At 35.7% G+C, this 26,670-nt stretch overlaps 2 protein-coding genes across 2 annotated transcripts in view; one reads left to right on the top strand and one right to left on the bottom strand.

Moving 5' to 3' along the window:
* Positions 1 to 512: 512 nt before the first annotated feature.
* LOC106880634 (uncharacterized) lies at positions 513 to 14,427 on the bottom strand. Its single transcript, XM_014930670.3, has 2 exons — positions 13,500 to 14,427; positions 513 to 7,506 (listed from the first exon to the last, which is right to left on the bottom strand). The coding sequence occupies exon 2, from the start codon at positions 6,841 to 6,843 to the stop codon at positions 1,801 to 1,803; it is 5,043 nt and encodes a 1,680-aa protein (XP_014786156.1). The 5' UTR covers positions 6,844 to 7,506; positions 13,500 to 14,427; the 3' UTR covers positions 513 to 1,800.
* Positions 14,428 to 17,719: 3,292 nt separating this feature from the next.
* The window catches only part of LOC106880633 (uncharacterized), a 19,720-nt gene continuing 10,769 nt past the window's right edge, over positions 17,720 to 26,670 (top strand). Inside the window, exons 1-5 of the mRNA XM_089357033.1 lie at positions 17,720 to 17,853; positions 18,673 to 18,712; positions 21,320 to 21,429; positions 24,890 to 25,016; positions 25,475 to 25,621. Coding sequence (XP_089213159.1) covers positions 18,701 to 18,712; positions 21,320 to 21,429; positions 24,890 to 25,016; positions 25,475 to 25,621 — 396 coding nt within the window. The 5' untranslated portion in view covers positions 17,720 to 17,853; positions 18,673 to 18,700. The remainder of the gene's footprint in view (positions 17,854 to 18,672; positions 18,713 to 21,319; positions 21,430 to 24,889; positions 25,017 to 25,474; positions 25,622 to 26,670) is intronic.

Below are 26,670 nucleotides of genomic sequence, written 5' to 3'. Positions count from 1 at the left end.
TATATTACGTTTTAGTTATAACTTACTCATGAAATAAGGAGAAATGAACAAAGAAAAAAATAAAACTTTGATGAATTGAGCATGTCCAAATAATTGGTAGACAAAACTACGTCTAGGAGTGCTTAAATCTCTTAGCAAGGGGGATAACTACAATAAGATCAGTTGACAGAAATTGTTGGATAAAATACATAATACAGAAAATGATCTTCAAAGTCAATTAGTGAAAGCAATAAAAATGTTACGGTGTAATAATTTTTTACAGCAAAGCATACTCTGCCCAATGAGTAATGTGTAATGGGTACCCATATACAAATAGTTCTTAAGTGAATAAATTGAATAACGAATAGTTTTTCTGAAGAAGACTAAAATCGCATAACGAGATGAAATTACATCAACAATCTATGTACATACTACACACGCGTGCTAGGAGAATACATACGAATGGTACACTATTGGAACAAGCCGTAGCGTGAACAGCTTTTGAGAAGAAAAAATTATATATAAGTACCGTCTTTCAGAGAATGTATATATTTGTTTATATAAGAAAATCATATACATATATTAATATCAAATTATTGCATTCATATCAAATCACCTCAATTGTTGCCTTTCATTTGATCCACTCCAATCATAAACAGCCGTTAATGACAAATATGTTCTTTGAAGAGGAATTGATCAAGTCAAAATGAAATTTCACAAAAAATAACAAAAAAAAAAACGATGAGTTTATCGTACTCTTATGTCCACACCAGAAAGTATTTTTGCATTTCCCGCGTTGCGCTGCATTAAAATAATGACTAAAAGTAAAGTAACTCCCTTAAATATAATTGTTTCAAATCCCAGGACTCCTAGAACCGATTATTCAGTTACCGTGAAGGATGAGTAACCGAGATCACAACATTCACACTGAATGCGACACTATCTTTGATATATACAAGAATTTTGTCGAGGCAACCTTCTACGTGAAACATTCACGGGTCCAGCTAATATGAATTAATACTACAGAAGAATATGTATTTTTACCTTACACATTTGTTAACTCTAGAATCCTTTTGGGTTTATAACACAAATGGAGAGAATATGGCACTATTAATTAAATATGATTCGAATCTTGGGTACGGTTATTTTTTCCACAATTGTTCTTAGATTACTTAGATAAGTTTCGGCCGATGAAAACGCAAAATAAACTGCATCAACTTAGCTTAATGCTCAAAAACCAGGTCATATCCAATCGTTCACTTCATTTGAAAGACTGCAGACTAGTGGTTAAAATGTTACACTCACAATTTCAAGGTTATTGTTTCAAGTCCCGGGTCAGGGTGGTACGCTGTGTTCTCGAGAGCAAAACACTTCATCTTATGTTACCCCAGTTCATTCAGCTTCAGAATGAGTAACTTTGCGATGTACTGGTGTCCCATTCAGTGTGAATGTTGTGATCTCGGTTACTCATCCTCCACGGAAACCGAGTAACCGGCTCCAGGAGACCCGGAACTTGAGACAATTATATATAGGAGAGTTACTTTAATTTTACTCGTTTCTCTCTCTCTGTCTGTATCACACACACACACACACACACACACACACACACACGCACGCACAGACAGACAGACAGACAAACACACACACACACACACACACACACACACACAAGACAGAGAGCAATAGCATGCAGGAAAGTATTGCATATGATGTTTTGCTGATTCAAAGTTAAGCCACTTTCCTTACTCCCTATAAGTAACGTTTGCAAAGAAAAATAATCGATAATATAAAAACAAAAAACACCAGAAAGTGTGAAAATATTCATGTTTCGTAACAAAATACTGCACAAGAATAGTTGTCTAAACCTCCTAGAAGAATCAAAGAACCCTCTGTAACATGTATATCGTATATAAGGTAGACTTCAATATCAGCAAGACTGACGTAAGTTTCCAGTGGAGTATCCAATGTTACTTGTAAAATATCACTCTCTCTTTCCGTTATGTACACTTTTTCACCGTGTATTGCTATTCGTCTGGGAAACCTCTTTAACGGTATGTCGAGAAGCCTAACCAATCCATCTCTATACCAACAAAGACTTTCACTTGATTCACTTTGCTTTAGAATAACGATGTCTTCGCTCGATGTGACACCAATTGCTGTGACTGTATCCATTCCAAAATCCATTTCACAACTGTATTCATACGTTGCACCGTCAATGTGAAGTACATCTACATACGAGGATGGCAGATGTGGACGCTGTTTCCGATTTGGATCACCTTCATATGCACAGACCAATCGACCAGTATTTTTTTTATGAATCATGCTGTATATTTTTTCCGTGTTGATGGTTTTTAAAAGTGTCAGATCACTTTTGAAGAACATCAGCTCTTTAACGTCACAGAAGACGGCAACGAAACACTTTTCCGACCAGTAGCATATGTCAAGTGGCATTCTTTCAAATTTTCTCTGCTGAAGTATGTCACCTTCTACTGTGGCCACAATAAGAGTAAACTGGTATAGCAGTACAACTATATCCTCTTGTAACTTAATTAGATGTATGTTTTTGTAGATTCCGAAGTCGCTGCCACTATTTGGATCACCAAAAACTGTAGTTGAAATTGGAAACATCTTGGTTCTATGAGGTAACCTCCTAATTGTTATTTGATCGTTCTTCAATGTACAACTTGCTATGTAATTACCACGTCTTACTTTTAGGCCTCTTTCAACAATTTCCCTTGATCTACTTCTCAATTGATCAACTGTCACTTTCTTATTAGTTATCTGAGTTATAGTATCCGAACTGGAAGAGAAATGAAGGACAGAACCAAGCTTTATTGACGTACATTTCAGAACTTTCAATTGGTCGTCATCAATCTGTATGGTATGATATTCAGCCAAATTAGTAAGTACACAATAGTAAGTATTTCTTATTTTTTTCCGTATTAATCCATAAGATACTGAAGTTTGCCAGACCTTACACCTTCCCAAATCTTCTTGGCTCAGTTGAAATATTTCTTGTCTATCAGGAACTGTGACTATTATGTAGTTTTCGTCTGAAAAGCACACACCACCAACTAAAGTTTCAAGATCTGTGTGATATAGCAGCTTCCCATTTCTCTGATACAGTTTAACATTTCCAGTATTGCCCTTTTCAATCACAACTGTCTTTCCATCCATAGAAATATCGATATCTTTTATTTGAACAGAACATAGGTCAGTCACTAGCTGACAAACGTGGAAACTTTCCCGATTTAATTTAAGCATACCTTCAGTATATAAATAGTCTTTGTCAAATCCAACAAACTTTGGACCTTTGCAGCTAATACTGGTGAAATTAAATGGACGCGTACAATGTTCTGAATTTAAAAATATTTTCTTGTATTTGCCAGTGTGTGTCAAACAAACAATGCGAATATTTTCATCGTTTGAATTCTGTAGAGCAGCGAACACATAAGCGTCGTTGATTGTTAAACACGCACTTCTCATAGACACCAAGGGACAAAAACTATGCAAACGCTCGCCATTGCGGTTCATAAAAAGGATAAACTTCTTGATTAAACGATACCCTGCAGCGTAGACGATAATGACATCATCAACATTAACTGCGATATCAAATAAGCCATTATTCACTTCGTTCCCTTCTAAATCTATTTCTTTTATTACACGGAATGTCGGAAGTAGTTCAACGATATGAAGGGCAGGCACTTTTGTTTTATCGTCCCAAAAATTCGTTCCCATTCCTACTGTTATTATTACGGGACCTTTCTTAGTCTGCATATTTTGACGAATACTACAAACTAATTGATTGTCTGAGAAAGAAGCGATACACCCATATTTTCTTTCCACCTGGTATGTGGTAAAGGACAGTGGAAATTCAACTGTTAATGACAACAATTGATTTGCAGTAGTTGTCATAGCCAATGTGTTTGGCATCCATCGACACATTCGAATGGGTAAAACGTCCAGTTTGATTGAGTCAAGAAGTTTCCCATCAAGAGTTAATACCTTTACGTTTATATTATTTTGATCGCATATTGCAATCAAGTTGTTTTCAGTAATAACTGAACAAAGAATGTTCACTGTTTTTTCGTCTCCTAAACACCGAGGGACCAAGCATTCCCGGGATTGATCAGAAACTGCCAGATCCTGCATATATAGTTTCGAAGACAGCATTTCAGTTACACAAATGTTTCTGGAAAGTACATCGACGTGATCAATGAACTTGTTAAGCTGATTCCTGGTCAGAGGATCCTTCATCTCCAAATTATGCTTACTTAAAGCAAACAGTCGACTTTCGTCTATCAGATAAACACAAGTTTTATCAATGCATCCGCCACGCAGAAGACACTGAGGTTTGAAGTTGGTGGGTAAAAGAGTGGAGTCAGCTTTTGATGAGATTTTACACTCAAATACTTTCTTCTTAGTAACAATCAGCACATTAAATGCTTCGTCATCTATGGCTAATGACTTTATAACGAAAGGGACACTAATTGTAGAAATGATTTCCCCTTGGTTGTGTTTTTGAATCGATACAATATCTAAATTGCATGGCTTATCACAAAAGCAAAGAATTCGACCGTTACCGAATTTGCGCACACATACATAAGGTTTACTTAACGATATACTTCGAACTCGTTTCGATAGATTTCCGATAACCCTTAATTCTTTCTCCAATGGTAATGTTACTCCTATTTGGCTACTATCCCATCGGCATATATCTGTAGCTAAGGACGGCAGAAATAATGTAGACATAACACGTCCATCATTGGAAATGTATAACAAGCAAGATTTGTTCATGTCTGATACGACCAGCTGTCCATTTGGTAGAAGACATATATCTGCGATGAGAATTTTCTTATTCTCATAGGAATCTCGTAAATCTATATTTTGAATGTAAGGATCTACTAAATCTGAATGACAACTGGACCATTCTTTATACTTGTAAAAAAGAACTCTATTGAGCTTAACGTCTAGCACAGAAAAAGTTCCTTGGAAAACACCGATTTGAGAGTGAGCAGCGCAAGGAAATTGTAATCGCCATTTGACTTCCCCATACATATTGTAACACTTGAGAAAGTAACCTTTACTGTGCACAATATAAAAGTGTAAATTATCGGAGTAGATGTGATGAAAGTCGAAATCCAGTTGTTTTTCAAAGAGCCTCTCCCCAAAACTTGAATAAAAAAGCAGCTTATTTTCCTTCACATCTCCAACTATGAAATTGAGTGGAGTCGCAGCAATGGTGACATCAACATGTTCCAATGAAATTTTGTTTTCGATTATAACGTTGTCATTTTTAATGGAAATGATATGTAACTCTTTAGTTTCACTTGTGGTCACAGCCAAAACCTTATCTAATATCATATGACACATTCGAATGTAATCAAAGTGGACGTCTACGATGTGACCTTCTTTTAGTATTGGGTAGTGAACGGAGTACGAAATGAATTGAATCTTTTTCTGTTCCCTAAACAGAATAAGAAAAGTGTTCGAGTTGAATCTACAAAAGACATCAGGTTGGAAATGGAAATTACAAGTCTTTTCGAGGATTTCTTTTCCATTATCTGTGAATAATACAGCTTTTAGACGTGAACAGATAAATAATGTAGAGTTTCTTGATATAGGCAAAATCCATTGAATATAGCCTGGATCGTCTATATAAATTTGATTATTTAAAACTGGAGTTTGAAACTTCTGCAAATAGCTTGTCCTTGGCCAAAAGTCTTTGTTTGTTCTAACAATGTGCACAAAACCTAAATAGTCGGACAAGATAATAATATTTTTACCAAGAGTAAGATGTCGGGCTTTTATTCCAATTTCTCTTTGTGATACATCACCAGTAGGAGAAATTTTATGAATAATATTACCTTGGAGGACATAAAAATAGTTACGATAAACGGTGATGGCTGGTGAAGAATCTAAAGAATGGCCGTATAATTGAAATAATTGATGACCATTGAGGTTGTAGCAAGAAATATGATTGAAATTAGTAAATGTGACTAAGAGGCGATATTCTGCTATTGCAATGCTTGTAGGTTCATCTTTTAGGCTAAATTTGCTTTCAATTGTATCATTATACCAGTCTACGAGATATATTATTTTGCTAAAGAGTTTCACACCCACAAATTCATTATCTTTTACATAGGAAATCTTCTTAAAACCGTATTGAAAAGTTTTCATTGTGCAAGAAGAAGGACTGAAGAATAGAATTTTTTTCCGAAACGGAATTGTCACCATAACTGTGTTTCTACAAATTTTAACAATATCAGTGACTTGGGAAGGACAGTGAAGCACGTGGTCGTCATGATCCGCTGTAGTACAGCGTAATGTCATTAAATGCGGTGAATAGGTTACTATTCCATTGTAGATTGCGACAATATTTGTAATTAAGTTCTGGGAATCTTCACCAGAAGCATGAAACACTGGTGTTGTTGAGACAACTGAAGAGAGATGACGAAATTTACTGCATGGCGTTGGCATTGCTATGTTCTTGTACGTAGAATGATTGTTGCTTACATAGATTTCAAAAAGCCGTTCGAGAAACCAATTCAGTTTTGGGAAAACAATAAATTCATGATTGTTAATATCCCCCTCCAGAATATCTAATCTATTTTTGACATCTCGTAGAAAACGATATTTATCTAATCCGATACTTTCCAAGTAAATACATTTTCTATCTATATTGTTTATCATCATCTCAATATTGTCCTTATATTCTTTTATCCTTGGATAATATATGTCTTTGATGGAAATAGTCTGTTTTCTAGCCACTTGCTTTTTTGCTTTAATTTTCTTACACGTTTCTCCAAGACCTTCGGTCAATTTGGTCGCCAATATTTTGCTTTTTCCTTTAGACTTTGGCATTTTCTCAGTATTTAATAATTATCTGTACTATATATATGTATAACGATTGTTTTCTACAGAGTATGCAGCATGATTTCAGTGAGTATAAGTCGAGTATAAGTCGAGATGCAATTTTTCTCTTTCCTGTATATATTTCCACTTCACATAATGATGCAAATTGTATTTGAGAATGGCATTAATATCAAAACAATAAATTGCTGCTTAGATAGAAGTCAATTGGGCTGAACGATTACTGATAGCGTTTTTTTCTTTAAATCAGGAAAACTCATATATTTGATTCTATCAAATTTAAGTGAAAAATTAAATTATCTATTGTTCATATACATCACTAAAACAACGAAGTTAGGAATTTTCGTTTTGATGGAAACTAAAACATCCTGGATGCTGATTATCTAGTTGTCAGCATTCAAATGAAGGTAGACATCTCTAAAAGTTATTTTCATTAAACAACTCCAGTAAACCAAGTGAAAGATGTCTATCCTATGCTTTATGCAATGAATGTTGTTCTTTTTTTTTTTGGTTTCCTGTTTTGGCTTTAGAAAGAAGCTTAGGTTTACTTCATAAGTTACCAACATAGAATAAAATATGAAATTTTACTCATAAATCAACGAATAAAACGTTTCCACTTCTGGCAGTTTTCTTCCAGGCAATTTCATATTGAATCTAAAATGAAATTAAAATAAAACAAAATAAATTTAGTGCTGTGAAAATAAATTTTTAGGCTTTTGTTTGAAAATAATATACAGCCACCTCCTCCAATAAAACAGCAAAAGAAAAAAAAAAATAATAATAAGCAATGAAAAATATTTGCTTTTCTCTAAAGGCATTAGACATTAGGAAGTCGGTTTTTTGTCAGAGTTGCATTCAAACCACTATTCTTTTCTGCTCAAGACACAAGGCCCGAAATTTTTGGGGAAGGGTCCAGTCGATTAGATCGACCCCAGTACGCAACTGGTACTTAAATTATCGACTCCGAAAGGATGAAAGGCAAAGTCGACCTCGACGGAATCTGAACTCAGAACGTGCTAATGCTTCTGCCAGCTCGCCGCCTTGTTCAAACTACTATTCACTAGAATAATCATTATCTCTTACCTTTTGCTTGTTTTAGTTATCAGACCGCGGCCATGCTGGGGCATCGCCTTGAAGAATTTTTGGTTGAATGAATCAATTCCAGTACTTATTTTATTTTTTAAAGCCTGGTACTTATTCTATCTGTTGCTTTTACCGAACCGTTAAGTTATGGGGAAATAAATACACCAACACCGGTTGTCAAGTGGTGTTAGGGGACAACACACACACAGAGGTATACATACACAACGGGTTTCTTTCAGTTCATGTCTACCAAATCCACTCACAAGGTTATAGTAGAAGACGCTTGCCCAAAGTGTCACGCAGTGGGACTGAACCCGGAAGCATGCGATAAAATACTTCAAGTATGACTCTTTTGAAAATCTCCTGAATTCTTCGTGGGAATTTGCATATCCAGGATTCTATTGGTTTTAATCCTAATCCTTGGGGGATATTTGTGCAGAGAATGATTACACCACCGCTAGCTGGGATCGTCACTTTATCTACTCTTTCTAGATGAAGCTAGTTTGCACCGAGGTTTCAAAATTATAGCATGGTGGTGTCTCTTAGATACCCTAAATTATATATATATATATATATATATATATATATATATATGCAGAATTAGCTGTGACAATAACTGACTAAGGGATAAAATATCCGTATATACTGTCGGTAATTTGTAATTTTTAAATTATTAGATTTAATGATATGAGAAATCTTATTTTAGGATAATGTAATGCATATTAAAAATATTTAGTAAATTGTTTGAATATTAAAACTTCGTTCATAGTACTAATTTGTTAGTGTAACTACTATAACTGCACCCAAAGGGTCAATATAATCTTTTAAATTATCATATTTAATGATAAGAACTATCTGACTTTAATGATAATATAATGCTTATTAAGCATATTTAGTGTACTGTTTGAATTTGAGAATTATATTCATGATAATAATTAACGTGCAATTTGATCTTAAATATTAACCGCTTAAATGTTAGTGGTCTTATAATTGTGCATTGTAGTGTACCTGTAAGATAAAATTTTCTTTGGTACCTGTTTACATCTGATTATTTACATCTAATTATTACCACAATTTGTTATATATAATGTGTATTCCAATATTATCTTTTAGGAGATTTTTTTTATATAGATTCTCTGTGATGCTTGTACTAGTTGCCTCTCCTTAACTAGAAGTATAGTCTAGTGCCCATTTGACCGTTTTAATCAATCAATTAATAATTTTACCAAGTAGCTCGGTACTTTAAAATAATCTTTATAGGTAAAATTATACAAACATTCTATACTTATAAACATAATTATAGAATATTTGTATATATATATATACTAGAATGCACTCACATTGGCAAATACTCGTTCTAATAGACCCCCCACACATGCACGCACCCACGTTCCCCACCCAAACACGAACGCGCACCCAGTTGCTCAGGCACAGACTTATCTTGTTCTCCCCTCCCGCTTTCCCACACAAAGAGCTAGACCTATAAACGATTACGTGATGATAAGCGAATCTCAGTAGATCTGAGACCGAAGTCACCTTGAAGAGGTCACGGGTAGCTAATGCATACACACTCACAAACACAAACACGTGTAGAAGTCACGCAGGTATACACATAACGCCACACACACACACACACACATGCACGTACGCATGCGTGCACACGCAAACTCTTTGTTTACTCTGACCCTTAACTTCTCTAAGCGAACGCACATCTACGTTCACACATACAGGCATGCATGCACACCGGAATAAGGCCAATTCCAGAATTGATCGGAGTAGATACTGAAGAGTGAGGGAAGTCACCGAAAAGGTCGCGATTACCACACGGCGATGGATGACAGGCGATTGACCATAGATCAAATAATCAATGCTGTTAGTATATCCCATGAGAGAGTTGAGGATATTCTGTACAAAGAACTTGGCATGACATGACGGAGGTTTCTGCTCGTTAGTCGCTGCGTCTTCTGACGCCTGATCAAAAGTACACCAGGCTGATCACACCACGGAAAATCTGACATTGTTTGAGGTAGCCCCAGCGTGTTCCCTTGAACGTTTCCTAACCCAGGATGAGTGTCGGGTTCATCACTTTGAGCGAGAGACAAAGAGACTTTCCACGCAATGGAAACCTGCTCCAAAGAAGGTCAAAGTCGTTTTATCTGCAAGCAAAGTGATAGCCTCAATTTTAGGGGATGCAAATGACATTGTGTTTATTGACTATATTCAAAATGGCTACAGTATTAATGAAGAGCCCCATACCAACTTGCTGAGACAATTACGAAAGGTTATCAAGACCAAATGCCCAGGAAAACTGACGAAAGGGGTCTTGTTTCATCAGGTAATGCTCCAGCACAGAAGTCCTTGCTTTCAATAGCTGCTATGCTTGACTGTGGCTTTGAGCTGTCTGATCACTGCTCTTGTTCTCCTGATTTAGCCTCATCTGACTATCATCTGTTCGCCAATATGTAAAAAACACTTGGCTGATAACTAGCGTCGCAGTGATGATGTTGTCACGGCTGCTGTTGATGACTTTTTTGACCAATAGGATGAAAGTTTCTTCACCAATGTGATCCATTGGCGCAACCCCGATAGAAAAAGTGAGTGGACTGCAAGAGTTATTATGCTTATTTGGTCAAATTCCATGAAGGTATGCTAGTCAGCCAATGAACTTTTCAGCCGATCAGTGCATGTGAGTCTGACTGTATTTGAGTGCCAGAGGAAGCGATGGAATAGGAGAAAGACAGAAATACAGAAAGAGATATGAAGAAATTCGGAGGAAGAAAAAAGTTGCATTTATGCAGTGATATGAGATAACTAAAACAGCAGACACAGATTGTTTAATGTTCTATTTTGTTGGACATTTTTTTAGTTTCTGTGTTTAATCTAACTGTCAACAGTCTGCTAGCATCTTTTCACACAGACATAAATTTATACAACCATAGGCAGTTATATGTGAGAACATAATCGGACGTTCAGCTGTACTGCAAGTGAATACTTGTTCTGAAAAGTCACTGAATTTGTGAAGGAAGAGAAATATAGGTATGACAATGTGGTCAAGAAGCTCATTTGCACCTACGTAGTTTCAGGTTCAGTCTCACTGTGCGGCACTTGGAGTAAGTGTCTTATATTAGGTTGTCCGGAAAGTTCTGAGCATTTTAAAGCTAAATCTTGTAATACCGCATTGAACACACCTGAAACATAACACAGTTAAAACTTTGGCGTTGATTGAAGTGGAATTGCATCTCTTCTTTGTTCCAGACGAAAAATAGATTTATCTTTCATTCCGCTTACCTTTTATTGACATTTGAAATGGATAACCAAAAATTTCATATTCGCGTTGTAATGCTTTTCTTTTTTAAAAAAGGAGGAAATGCTGCAAAGACTTGCGAAACCATTTGTGAAGTTTATGGCGATGATGCTGGAGATGAATCAAGTGTTCGAAGGTGGTTTGCAAAATTCAAAGCTGGAGAGTTTAGCTTGAAAGATGACAATCGCAGTGGAAGACCTTCAAAATTGGATGAAGATATTTTGAAGGCAAAAATCCAAGAAAACTCAAATATCAAGACTAGGGAACTTGCAGAAGAATTGGAAGTCTCTAAAAGTACGGTTCATGAAGTATATCGCTTTTTGCATATTTAAAAAAAAAAGCAAAAACAAAACAAAAAAAAACACGCTCAGAACTTTCCGGACAACCTAATGTTATAGCCCCGGATACCCAATGCCTTGTGCGTGAATTTGGTAGACGGGCACTGAGTAAAAGTCCATCGATTATACATAGATAAATGCATGCATATATACATAAATACATACATATATACATACATATATATGTAAGAACGACCGTGCGAACTCAAAAGGAGAAATGGTGACGAATGGAAAAAACAGAGGACTCCTTTTATTTAAACGCGTCGCACGGTCGAACACAAAATAATATATCAAAGATGATATACATGATATGTTATACTACGATAACATAGATGACCAGTAATGAAACAACCGTATTAGATGAATAACAAGAGATATTTATTGTAGCGTTAAAGATGTATGTCTGTGTGAGAGTGTGAATGCGACATATAATAACATAATCAAAGACAGGCCGTCATACAAAGAAAAGTATGTATGTGAGTGATACATGTATGTGTATGTGAGATATTACAGCAGATAGAAAGAATCATTAACACGTGAGCATTTATACCAGTTCTTTGAGTACCCAAATGAAAGAGTCTGTATGTGAAAGTAGTTGAGGCTGTGTGTGGCAGAGCTGATCACTAGTTGTGATGTTGTGGCATCCATGCCGGGCCGTGATTCTTGTTATACAGATGTTCGGCTGGGTTGTCATCGTTGGACGAAGCAGTTGATGTGTCGCTGGAACTGCTGCTGCTGTCGTGTGGTACACGGAACAGATCTCAGAGAGAAACTGAACCGAGACCAATTTGGCCGCCGAGTTAAAGCTATTTATAACAAACTATCGGCTCCCGAAGGTTTCAGAAACATACTCTATCACGTGACCTTATTAAGGGCTGTCATTGGTCAGTTTGCGTTCTGGCGGGAACGGTTCGAAGAAGTTGCCGCTCCGAATATTAATCAGTCACATGATGACAAGGAGATGGGTTCTCCGCTACGCCCGCGCGTGTTTATATTTAAATGAGAAGATTGTATGTAATGGCGATAGTAGTTTTGTATCTAATGGCGATAGGTAGTTTCACTACATATACATACATTATATCTGTGTGTGTATATGTGTGTGTGTGTGAGTGTGTGTGTGTGAGTGTGAGTGTGGTTGTGTTCGTGTTCGTCTCCACCACATCGTCACAAGGGTGTTGTTTTATTTACGTCTGTAACTTACCGGTTCAGCAAAAGAAACTGAAAGAATAACTACCAGAATCTAAAAAATAAGTACTGGAGGCGATTTGTTCGACTAAACACTTCAGGGCAGTGCCCCCAGCATGGCCACTGCCCATTGAATGGAAGCAGTTCAAGATAAAAGACACTTTGAAGTGAAAATTAAAATTCAAATTTCACCGCTTTGAAGAGTCTCAGTCGAAGCAATTGCCCCAGGGCATTTTTTAAAGATCTGGTACTTATTCTATCGGTCTGTTTTGCAGAACCGTTAAGTTACGGAGATATCAAGCGATAGAGTTGTGTGTGTGTCACAAACACAGACGCAAAGACACACACACACACACACACACACACACACACACAGAGTCAAACGATGAGAACTAGAGATGTTCAGTATAAAAAAACACATAGTAACGCTGAAAATTATATAATAAATTAATGTAATATAATTAAAAGTAATATAAATGTATAAATTAAAAAATATATAAAATTGACACTGTAATTTAAAGTTTAAATATGTATTTTGCCTTCATATTTTACATTCGACTTTTAAGAAGGCCTTCGACTTTGAATTTTGCCAAGGTTAAACTTTTATTCATTTTTACTCATTATTATTTCAAATTTATGTATTTAAAAAAATTACATATTTATATTACATTTAAGTATATTATACATTCAATTATATTATATTAATTTATTGTACAATTTTCTTAAAATATTTTTACCTGGGAAAATGACTGGGTTTTTCGATTTATGACTGGTAGTTCTTATTCTTTCTGTAACATTTTGTGAATTGATTCTTCAGAACGAAAACATCCGTTGTAAAATGGCGGTGGCAATGTTAACTTGTTCTATTTAAGTCTGAACACGGAAAAGTTAAAACAATAAACAAGAAGACCTTCCTCCCCACCGTACTGAGCAATAGGCTATCACGTAACATAAGCGATTCGGCATGTTCCACACTATATTTCTCCGTCTGACTGCTTCTCACTTCTTTCTCTCCTGTTGTCACCCAGTAAGTTTGTTTAGATTATCCTAGCAGCTACTACAGTTAGTTCGCCATCCCCACAACTACATTTCTGCGTATGTCTCCATAAAATTTGTGTTAGTCTGAAAATGGCTTCAATTATTGGGATCTTTTTTAAAACGGGGGCCACATTTTTCATTAATGTTTTACGTAGTGTTTTTGGTACGGAAAGACTTTCAAACTTCGTATACTTATCTATTTTGTGTTATAGAACAGACTCTACCTTTTCGGCTACGGGGAATACGAATCTGCAAAAAACAAAACAAAAAAAAAACGGCAAAAATCGATATTTCTATATTACCACTCCCACCCCCATTTCCTTCATTTTTTAAACTTTTTTCAGAATTTTTTTTTCTAAATATGCGGAAAAATACGGACATTATGATTTGGGCAAGAATTTCAAAACATTTCTGTACTTACGGTTGCAGTTACGGTTTTAGGGTTAGGGTTAGAGTTTTAGGGTTAGGGTTTTAGGGTTAGTGTTGAGGAAAAAAGTCAAAATTGAAGAAGTTGGGTGGGGGGAAAGGGGGAATTTCACAATGCCGATTTTTGGCAATTTTCCGGAAGATGGTAAGAAAAATTCTTTTCATGTCACAAGACAGGTTTTAAAAAAAAATAAAAACAGATTGAAGAGTCAACGTGATCCTATATCGTTTACTTGTTTCACTCATTGGACTGCGACCAAGATCAGGCGCAGCCTTTAAGTGTTTAATCAACCAAATCGCTCCAAGTACATTTTTTAACCTGGCAGTATTCTATCGGACTCTTTTTGCTGAACCAAAATGTTACGGGGACGTAAATGTAAACAAACCAACACCAGTTGTCAAGTTGTGGCGGGGAGACAAACACGATACGAGCGCAAAGATACAAATAAGTATACATACATATATATATATATATATATATATATATATATATATATACACAACGGGTTTCTTTCAGTTTCCCTTTGCTAAATGCACTCACAGGGCTTTGGTCGACACATGGCCATAGCAGAAGACATTTGCCCAAGGTGCCATACTGTGGGAATGAACCCAAAACCCCATGGCCAGTAAGGAAGCTTCTTAACTACACATCCACACCATAGTTTTGTTACTATTTGGAAGTTTAAAGCTAATGTGTGGTTTTATATGAACCTGTTACTAGACACACACACACGCATATATTATATATATACATACGCACACACACACACACACACACACACACACACACACATATATATATATGCATATATATATATATATATATATATATATATATATATATATATATATATATATACATATACATAACATACATATATATTGCTAGTATCGTGGGGGTGAGATTAGTGTGATTATAAGTAATAAAGATAAACGAAATCAATGTTGCATCATTTCAGACATGTTACTCGCCGAACAAGTATAACTGCTATGTGTGTATTATAATGCATTACGTTTGTATTATAATGTATTACGGTTCAACTTGAACTGTTTCGTACCTTTGTTGTGTGTTCTGCTTTATGTGAGTTTTTCAAACGAAAGTAGCAAATGAGTTGGGATGAATGAGCCCAAGGTTACAACGTGAGAATATAAACGATGGAAGTTCTATATCAACGTGAAATGAATAGGGTGGTTGGGTGTGATAAGTTACAGGTGGGAAATTGATGTCTCATGATGTCTCAGTCGAATCAGAGTTTATAAAGACTGAAAGAAATAATAAAAACATGGAAGCGTGTATTTATAGACAAACGTGTGCACACGCACGCACCCACACATTGGTAGCGCTCCGTCGGTTACGACGACGAGGGTTCCAGTTGATCCGATCAACGGAACAACCGTATTAGATGAATAACAAGAGATATTTATTGTAGCGTTAAAGATGTATGTCTGTGTGAGAGTGTGAATGCGACATATAATAACATAATCAAAGACAGGCCGTCATACAAAGAAAAGTATGTATGTGAGTGATACATGTATGTGTATGTGAGATATTACAGCAGATAGAAAGAATCATTAACACGTGAGCATTTATACCAGTTCTTTGAGTACCCAAATGGAAGAGTCTGTATGGCCCTAACCACTAGGCCATTGCACCTCCCCCCTCACACAAACAAGCGTTCAGTTGGTTGCGACGACCAGGGTTATGGCTGACTCGATCAACGGAACAGCCAGCTCGTGATATTAACATGCAAAGAAATACACACATTTACAATACATTTTCATACACAAATAAATACATACATACATACAGACATACATGCATACACACACACACACATACATATATACATACATATACACGTACATAGAGAAACTGTGTCCAGCAGATGTTAACGTAAAGCTGAAAATCAGGGGGAAAAAGAACACCTACGATGAACTATTGAGAAATCTGCAGTCACTCTATCAGGTTTATACTTGTAATTATTGGGGCCCTGGGATACGTAACACACTGCCTAAATACCAATCTTGAGAAATTAGGCTTCTCAAAACCAGAAAGGAGAAAGCTAATTCGAAGGTAACAGATCTGGAACTGTAAAAATCTGTAAAGCTTTCCAGAAGATCATCGTTTAAGTATATATGAGCATGTCTAGATATATGCATGAAAATACATAAATAAAACATACAAATCTGCACATACATGCATACATACAAATAAAAGTACCCTGCAGTGAGACTGAACCTAAAACCATATGGTTTGGGAAGCAAGCTTCTTACCACGTAACCATGCTTTCTTAATTTTTTCATGCAACCAAATAGGTTCACAATTAAAAGAGTAGCATTTCAATTGAAAACAGTCCTCACAGCTCTTCTTCACAAAACTATTGGAGTGCGACATTGGCCACACAACAATAATTTAAATGTTCGTTGGTAATGCATGATTATTTGGCGTTTTGCTAACAATTTTAAGATCATGCAGAACGACGAAATTTCAATGACATACTTGTTCTCAAACTGGTTTGGCAATAAATTTTCATTGGCTGGTTTCTAATATTGTTTGATCGAGCATTGCCTATACAGGTAATAGTTTACTTCATAAAACCGAAAGTTGTTCTACGTTTCATTGGTCGGTTCAAAGTTGATTATATTTACATCGTTTTATAGATCCTTTTACCCCATTGTTAGTTTCTTAAAATTGGTTATCTCTTTATTGCATTTCTTTAGCTAATTTATTTGCCTTTCTTTCTCCTCTTCGCTATTGTGTAATTACATCGTGTTTCTTGTTTTATTTGAGCCGTTAATTTATTCGTCCTATATTCACTGGTTGGTGCAGTAGTTCTCATCTATTATTCATTATATAATTTAAATTCTGATTTCCTGATTGTTTAAGCTGTAATTTTCATTACTTCAAACCCTGAGTCAGCAATGATATTTTTAACGCATTCTTTTTAACGTATTGTTTTCTCTACGTTATAAATTATAGAAAGTCACCAAAGAAACAGGCACGGTAGCTGAAACTAGCTCAAGGTTGCTATGGTTAGTAAGAGACCGCAAGTGGAACCATTCTGTAGATGAAGACAAGCTCAGTCCTCGCTGTCCCCACTCAGGCGAAGCATACTGGCTAAAGGGAGAAAAAGCTTGTGGCCCTGAGATATCTGCTGACGATGCAGAAGTGTTACCAGCATTGCAAGAGAGTTAGCCGAGATTTCAAAGCGTCTGAGCAGCTCCTGCAGTTTCTGCGTGCGGAAAAGCATCTCCGATGTTTATTGCATTGATTTCACCCATAATATCTAAAGTTGCTGAATGGTTTGGATATAATTTGGAGTGTACATTTATTTGAACTATTATATTATTTCGTGGATAGATTTGTATAGTTGTTGCTTTGTGTAGGCTTTGTTGTGCCTTCCTTAGTATCATTCCCACCGTTGCTACGTCATCGTATGCTTATCTGTTCGGCAGTTTCCATGACGGTTTTCGAAATATATATTCTGGAGACTATAACGTGACAGCACCTCATTTCTTTTCATCACGAATCATATTTTTGCGTAGTTATCTTTCATTGTTCAACCAAACAAACAGCGCATGTCCTGGAAAATTTTACATAAATACTGACACAGTCAACTTTCTGAGGTATTTATTCTTTATATTATTCTAACTTATGTCTGCATCAAAACACTTACTGAATTTCTTCAACAAATATTCCATAACAAGTTATTGATTCGTTGTTTGTATCTGGTTTTTTGCTTGTTATTCCAATATAGTCTTTGTCGGTTTATCCCTTTTGAGATACTTTGAACTTGCAGTATACTTCTTTTTATGTAATGGTGTTTGTCACAGATTGTCGTCTTGCAAAACTTCTTACCAAAAATCTTGCAAATACAAGATGTCGACGGCCCTTGATGGCTGCTGTATACTGTGCAAGGGTTGAATTTTTTTATGTTACCGAAATCAAAATGAGGATAACGATATACTTTGAGTAAATTCAAACGTTCCAGTAGCAGCCATTATTGAGAAAACCTTTAACCAAAGACATTCTAACCCTGACCATCCCGTTGTTTTTATTCCAGACACTATACAACTAGGATACAATATCTAAAATGTCGTCTTCATAGACAGTTGGGAATGAATTGGGAGAGATTTTGCAGTTCTTTCACGCATTTGAAGTGATCTCCCAGGCACATCTTGTTTGGTTATAAAAAGACCAACAAAGTAGGCACCAGCTACATACTGGGGGAGATAGATTTTTGGTAATTCCTTCGAAGGGACCTCCCCCACCATTTCGTCCTCTCGTATTCACAATCGTATTCTTTCAGCCATAGCCCAGCATTTTCACTTAAATGTTTCCTAGTGCCGATATCAGAAGTGCTATGATGTTTGTGTTATCGCATTATTCTTTCTGCTTATTCTAAGTTCACACATTGCAACAGTTTTATTTGATTTTCTTTGAAGGTTCTGAAATCGAAACGTAAGAACTAAGATGAATTTTGAGGTATGCAACGTTTAATTTTATTCTGCCATTTTAAATTTCCAGTGGTCAACTACCTTAGTTGGTCTCAACAGCTAACTGAAGTTGATCGACAGCTGGAAAAAATAAACAGCATAAAGATCATACGCTTATAATAAAGAAAAAAACTCTCTGAATGAATCGATTATTTACCAAGGGGCTGTTTGTTTGTAATCTTACCAGAAAACTTTCTTCATTATTTAGGTCCCTAACTTTTAACAGCCAAGTCTCCCTACGTACAGAAGGATGCACAATTTCACCGATTTAAATAGCGGCAGCAATATTAAATAGATGAGCATTTCGTCGGTTTATAGGGCTGAGTTAAATTTTGCCTATGTATGAAACGCTAACATCCAGGGCAAGTTAAGGATATCACTTTTCGAGCAACCACCTGCGTCCTTCCGTAGTGGAGAGAACGTCATGCGTTTTCGACAGTCCAAATACGAGAGAATGAACTTTAAGTAAAATGAAAAGTAAGAAAGCGTGTAAATTTCTCGAGTTAAGCTTATTTGGAACTTGTTGCGGAGGCCTGTGTGTGTGTGTGTGCGGGCGTTGGAGTGGAAGCTGTATGTCGCCCGGGTCGAACGATGAAAAAAAAAAAACTCATCTGGTTTTCAGAAAGAACGTGTAAATTGAGATAGTGTCAATGATACGTTATTTTGTAGGATCCCCGACTCTTGTAAATGAGTTGAACTCGTGGTCTGAGAGAGAAAAGGTTAATAAACAGTAAAATTGTTATAAAGTCAGTAAAATTAGTAGTTCTTTTGAACGTGAATCATGAAGTGAAAAATAATGTAGTTAAATCATGAGCATCTTTTGAAAGAGAGTTAGATACGATATTTCAATAACGAAGTTTTATTTGTTTTTTTAAAAATAACATTAAAGATTTTCCAGATACAATATATATATATATCAAATAAGATTTTCATATCGAAGTTTTGTTATAAGTTACCAACAGTGTTCTTAACTAATTTGATCGCTTGTATATATAGCAAAATAATTATTTCCAAGAGATATGAAGCTTCCAATAGAAACCATTACATTTATTAACAGTCATAAGTTACGAGATGTGGAGCCAAATTTGTGATTTGTACTAAGAATAATACTTACCATGACTATAAATTTGATAAGATTATTTAAACTACAAAATATAATTGAATATTTACGACCGTTCGTGACAAGAAGCGGATTAGATTCTGTGGGAATTTTAACAATAGAAAAATGACTGCCAAAATATAAAAATTACTACGAAGTCATTTGAAGATTTGTGACTGTCTTGTCTGTCTGTTTTCTGGCAAAGTTTATCTAGAACAACTTTATCTAATGTACCTTTCTCTTAAAAGTACTGGTGTAATTTCAGGCATTTATTTGACATCTGCTTTTTAACAGGTCGAGTAACCACAAAATGGTTTCGTCTTGACTTGCTTGACCCAGGCAGGTTGTATGTACGTGAAAAAATGTGTGCGTTTGTGGTGGGGAGGCAGCTGTTATGGCTGCAACAGGAAATAAATCGTCAGTAATAATTTAGATAAATAACTTATGATTACTACTGAACTCTCTCTGGACAAAAGACACACACACGTATGTGGTTATACGTCGATTAAATATTCTTATTCTTCCTGGGGTTGAAGATTTAGTAGCTGTAATACCTGAATATAGATCCTATTAGTTTAGGATATAATTAGTTTTTAGATTATTATTTTTACTTTTACAAAATGTCAACTTCGAATTTACTTTCAAATATACACTTTGTAATCTAGGAATTTCGTTCTGTTAATACAGTAAAGAATGAGTTAGGTTTAATTCTAAAAGACCGAATGTAATTTTATCTTTTTATATTCGATTCCATTTTAAAGGACTATTCACACTTCTACTTTCTATTTAGCATTTGGGGGTTAGAAGATTATAGTCATAAATTTTTTAAATAGTTTCATTCTATATTTAGTTGAATGTTTAAGGAAGTGTGCACTTTAGCAGTCATTAATTCTTTGAGAAATTTAGAAAACAAAACCGAAAATTTGCTTTTTCCGCACGTTATTTCGATTTTAAAATACTTTCTACATTTATATTTTCCTCACTATCATCATCCTCATCATCACTGTCGTCATCATCATTCTCATCATCATCGTCGTCGTCGTCGTCGTCGTCATCATAATCATCATCATCATCATCGACCCGTACACATTGCTGTCTCGGGTCCTGGGATTCATAGGAACGTTTGCCCAATTTCCATGGCGTACAAGTGACTGAGATCATAACGTAAACCCATAGAAAGGAAGCCAGTCCCTTACAGGGTTACTCAACGACTGGAACAACGTGGAATGAAGCATTTTGTTCAAGAACACATGACGCTGTCCAGTCCGGGAATCGAAACCAGAATCTTATGATCAAGAGTGCTATACTCTTACCAGTGGGCCTCGCGCAGAGTTCAAATGCCGCCCAGGTCGACTTTGCCTTCCATCCTTTTAGGGTCGATAAAATAAGTACCAGTTGAGCAATGGGGTCGATGTAACCGACTAGTCCCCTCCTGCCAAATTCCAGGTCCTGTGCCAATAATAAAATATTATTATTATTTTTATTTATTTTTTCTAGATCCTGTTCAAAATTATTGGCTTCATTTTAAACACATTCCTTTTTACATTAACCAAACTCACTTTTCTCTACTTATTGCATCTTCACGAGCACGAATCCAAAGAAACATGGTATGTACATCTATTTCTCTTATGGAACTTCTTTGAAAATTTCTATGAAATAAGTTCATGTTATCTTGTTTTTACAAAGACTTTATCAACTAATCTGATTGGGGACGCGTTTACATGCACACACACACACACACACACACACACACACACACACACACACACACACACACACACACACACACACACACACACACACACACACACGCACACACACACACGCACGCACAAATACACACATGCATACGTACATTTAATGGTTTGAAATAATGGACTATAAGTGATGATCCACTCAAAACTCGCAATGGAGATTGTTCGCGTCTAACTTAACGGACAACCCTACATCATACAACGCAGAGTATGTAAACGAAAAACTCTACACAGTTAAATCGAAGGATATTAAGTAAAGACCCCGAAGAAACTGCACCAGTATTATAGGAGGGTTGCAATTTCAACGGTTACTAATCTATGTAAAGCTGTTCATATATTAAAAGAATTAATAATAATGTTATGCAACTTCGTAATAATCCTTATTATTAATATTATTGTTATTCTATACTCCAAGAAAGCTACATGGTTGAGGAAATATATTCAGAATTATCCAACGGAACGTATCTCTAAATTCTTATTTTATAATAACGTTATTGGATTTATATATTAAATGCTGAATAACCTATTTTGAATACATAACTGAGAGCAAACTGGTAATAGTTTTGGGGGTAATCCCTAACTATTTGTACTTCTTGCACTGAAGAGTACAGTGATAATTTAATTCAACCATGAATTTGCATGATATTTATATCTCTGTACGAAACGATCGTTTGCACGAATTAAAATTCTCTTATATATTTTAGCATCTTCCCTTCTCCATTTTAAACAAAATTGTAGAGTTTTATGGGATTTCTTTCCATAAATTCACAACGCATCATACAAGTATTATTTTCATATTCACAAATTTACTCCTGGAAACTCCCAGCAAAATATGAAGAATCAATATTAGAAATCTGTTTTGGAAACTTCCAAATTAAAGGACGAATCTAATTCGACCTTTTTACACACACACACACACACACACACACACACACAAGGGAGTGATGAAAAGTTTTTCCTGGCTTTAAGGGTATCGCAAAAGGCCTGGTTGGAGGCCCAAACTTTCGAATTCTCCTACAGCGCTTAGAAAAACTGAGGGACTGCTGCAATAAGTGTGAGAATCTGAGAGGGAAATTTGCTGAATAAAATCGTAATTAACTGATTCTCCTCTATTTTCTTTTACTCAAAATCAGAAACTTTCCAGCGCCCATCGCTGTAAACTTTCCAAAGCATGCTCAAAGACTCTGTAGCAGACTTCCCAAGTTTAATAAAAAAATTCACGTTGGCTCCTTGATCCAACTCCCTATCCATGGCGCCTTCCTGCTCATGAGAAAAATCGCAGACTACAACATACACGTGATCATAAAAGCACAAATTTCACAACTTTGCGAAGTAAACAGCGATGTCACTCGGAACACTACCGCATGAAGATCACTGCTAACTCTCGCGGTGCACTCAACTGTGTGCTACCGTCATTAGATCCAGAACGGAGATTTTCGAACCATGCTTGCATTTTAGAAGATTCCTGCTATCGTTTTGGAATCTACAAGCTGACAGCACTGCCGGAAGCCGATGGCCAAGGTCAAAGGGAGATAATTATTTAGCTTCGGTATTTTTGGTAACCGCAAGATGGCGGCGCGGCCGGAACACGATAGCCAATGACAAAAGAGATAATCTATACATATATATCTATGAATATATATCTATATATAAACACACACACACACACACACACACACACACACACACACACACACACACACACACACACATATATATATATATATATATACATATATATGTACACAAATATATATATACACATATATACATGCACACACATATACTTATATATATATATATATATATATATATATATATATATATATATATTTTGCATTGCAACCTACTACGTGGAGTTAATCGAAATTCTCCACCTCCCTTTTTTTACTACACACACACACATATATATACACATATATGCATACATACATACATACATACATACATACATACATACATACACACTTATATATATATACATATATATATTATAATGGAGGAGGCCATTATATGGGATTACCCTGGGTTTCCTGTCCATAAGGGGTTTGGCTTTAGGGCGTATCTTCAGACCACAAACTTGTTGGCCTATTACCTATTCAAAATATGGAGGGGGATATGCCTCGCTAGGAAGGTAAACGATAGGTAATTATCTTTCTTTGCTATTGGCTATCGAGTTCCGGCCCCTACATCAACAGGACGAAACGTTACAAGTTATGCGCGAGATTTTCGGACCATGCTTGCATGGCACAGCCGGAAGCCGATACCAAGATCGAAGGGTGACAATCGTTTACGTTCGAGGTTTTTGGTGACCACAGGATGGTGGCGAGGCCGGAACTCGAAAGCGAATGACAAAGGGAGATAATCACCTATTGTTTAACTTCCCAGCGAAGCATTTCGCCCTCCCCTCCACATTTTGAAGAGCTCTTAGGCCGACAGGTTTGGAATCTGACGATACGCCATAAGGCCAAACCCCTAATGGACGGGAAACCCAGGACAATCCCATAAACCATGTTTACCCCATTATAATATTAACTGGTCTACATCTCAGAGTGTGTGTATATATATATATATATATATATATATATATATATATATATATATATATTTGATCTCGATGATATGCTTACACGAGAAAATATCAGATCTAGACAAAGTATGAAATTTATAAATATTCATTTAATAAAAAGAAAAAATAGAAAGATTTACCTTTTTATGGATGAATGTTATATCAATAAGACTGACTTCCTTTCTGCAGATTTGCAATGATATCGGTATATGATATACGATATATATGCAATGAGTTCTAGGAAGGGAACAAACCAACAGTCCTTTCAATGTCTTCAATTATTTGATTTCCGAAAGTGATCTTCGCCAGCCTCAGAACTACATTTTCTGTGGTCTTTAACTTCAAAGATATAAAATTCTTTAATAACCTTCCTCATCTTATCGATTGTGTACTATGAGACGGTTTATCAACAATGCTGTAGATTTTTAACTTCTTGACATGCACGGGGGACAATCTTGGAGACCCTGTAACAAGCTTTAAAATATCTAGCTACCAATTTTTCAATGCCAGTTACATTAGAAATTACATTTTGGAAATTTGAAAAAAATTGTATCTCTCTTCAGACATATAATGACTTAATGCCAAGGAGAGAAGAAACAAAAAACGAACGAATTTATCTGAAAACAGTATTAGAATAATCAATATCGTGGAATCACGATCGTATTTCTCTTATCTTAAAAAAAAAAAAGAAAAAACGTTGCCTTGATGGAAGGTTTTTAACAATTTTCCTTTTTTTCTTTACAGGATAGCTACAATGACATTAGTGCTTGCTGTGCCCGAAATTATTACTATAGTCAAACTTTTCTGGAGCATGTCTTTTCTCCTCCATGGCAAATTAAGCGAATGGCCGCCGCTGCCATCTTTGGTATCGGTATGTCACAAATTTAATATTTTGTTTTTTTCATTTATAAATTCTTAATAGCGTTTTCCTCATTGTATGTGTGTGTGTATGTGTGTAGGGATTGGCCGATATTCGAGTGCCACGCTGCATGTCATTTTACCGATAACTATCATCTTTTACCTTTTATTTTTTAAAGTCATTGGACAGGGGCCATACTACATCTCTATCATCATTCTCCCTTCTTCTTCTTCTGTATTATTATTATTATTGCGAAGACATTATTGAAAACGTTAACGTAACAGATCAATCAATTGAAAACCTATAAAACTAGAAATCTCTCTCTCTCTTTTTCTCGCTCTCCTTCTCTCTCTCTTCCTGTCTCTCTCTCTCTGTCTCGCTTTCTCCCCGTCTGTCTATTTGTCTCTCTGACTTTTGACCTTTTCTTCCAACAGTCTGATTCATGTTATTTCCACTTTATCTATTTTCAGGGTATCGTCTGCTCTATAATGGAAAGCACCGCATTAATATTTTTTCTTATGATAGTCGGTCCCAAACTTCATCCGATTATCCTTATCCCGTTACTAAGCAGTGTGCTCTGCTTGCAGATAGTTTCACTATCTTTTAAACAGGGAATGGTAAGTATTTATCTATTCGGAGATATCTAAGTTATTTAATGCGTTAGCTTAGACTGGATAACGCTTGGAAAATAAACCAACTTACACACTGCATACATTAATATACATTACCAAAGTACACACATTAACATATCTATTCTATATATCCTTTTCATGAATGTGTATCCATGTTTCTCGTGGAAATATGTGAAGAGTGATATTATACAGTCCATGGACGCACGATTATATAACCGTGCCATGAAGTTCAATGACTAGGTTTTATAACTTATATACACAGACTATCAAACTTTATTCTACATCTGTATTGAGTATTCTTTTTCCGATTTGTGAAATCATTATACATTGCATACATACATACATACGTACGTAATTACGTACGTACATACATACGTACGTACATACATAAGTACGTACATACATACATACATACATACATACAGATAAACAGATAGAGGAAATAATTATACAATAACTGCCCACTCACGCGTATAGGCTAGCACTCAGAAATATGTATGCAGTGTGTGAATGTTTGTGAGCCACACCCGTACAAATGCACATATCTTTAGTGTCAGCCGAGTCTCGATATCAAATTACACACTTTCAAGAACTACACTCTTAACCTAAACTGCCAATATAATTGCTCGTTCTCCCATTTCATCGTTGGCCTCGACAGACACACAAATCCCTGCTGTATTCTTGGGTATTCTTTTGTTTTGCAAAATTTATTCTTATCTGAGGATTACGGTCTTTTATAACGATGTAATTTTCTCATTCTTCTATTAAAATGTTGCATAAGAAAGAGCTGTAATGAACTGACAATTACCCACTGTATGTTTATATATATATATATATATATATATATATATATATATATACAAATTAAAAGGGTAAAGGATTATCAATTTATTAATTAATAAATCAATTAACAATTAATAATTTTTACCAAGCCCATCGGTATGAAAGCACCATTATTGGTGGAGAACTTATTTAAAAGCTCATATATATTTATAAACATAATTAAGGGATCAGCAAATATTTGCTTCACCATA

Source organism: Octopus bimaculoides, chromosome 9, assembly GCF_046866305.1.
Source record: "Octopus bimaculoides isolate indiv1 chromosome 9, ASM4686630v1, whole genome shotgun sequence".
Classification (NCBI taxonomy): Eukaryota; Metazoa; Mollusca; class Cephalopoda; order Octopoda; family Octopodidae; genus Octopus; species Octopus bimaculoides.
The sequence above is the reverse complement of the archived record's forward strand: the minus strand, read 5'-3'. Positions and strand labels throughout refer to the sequence as shown.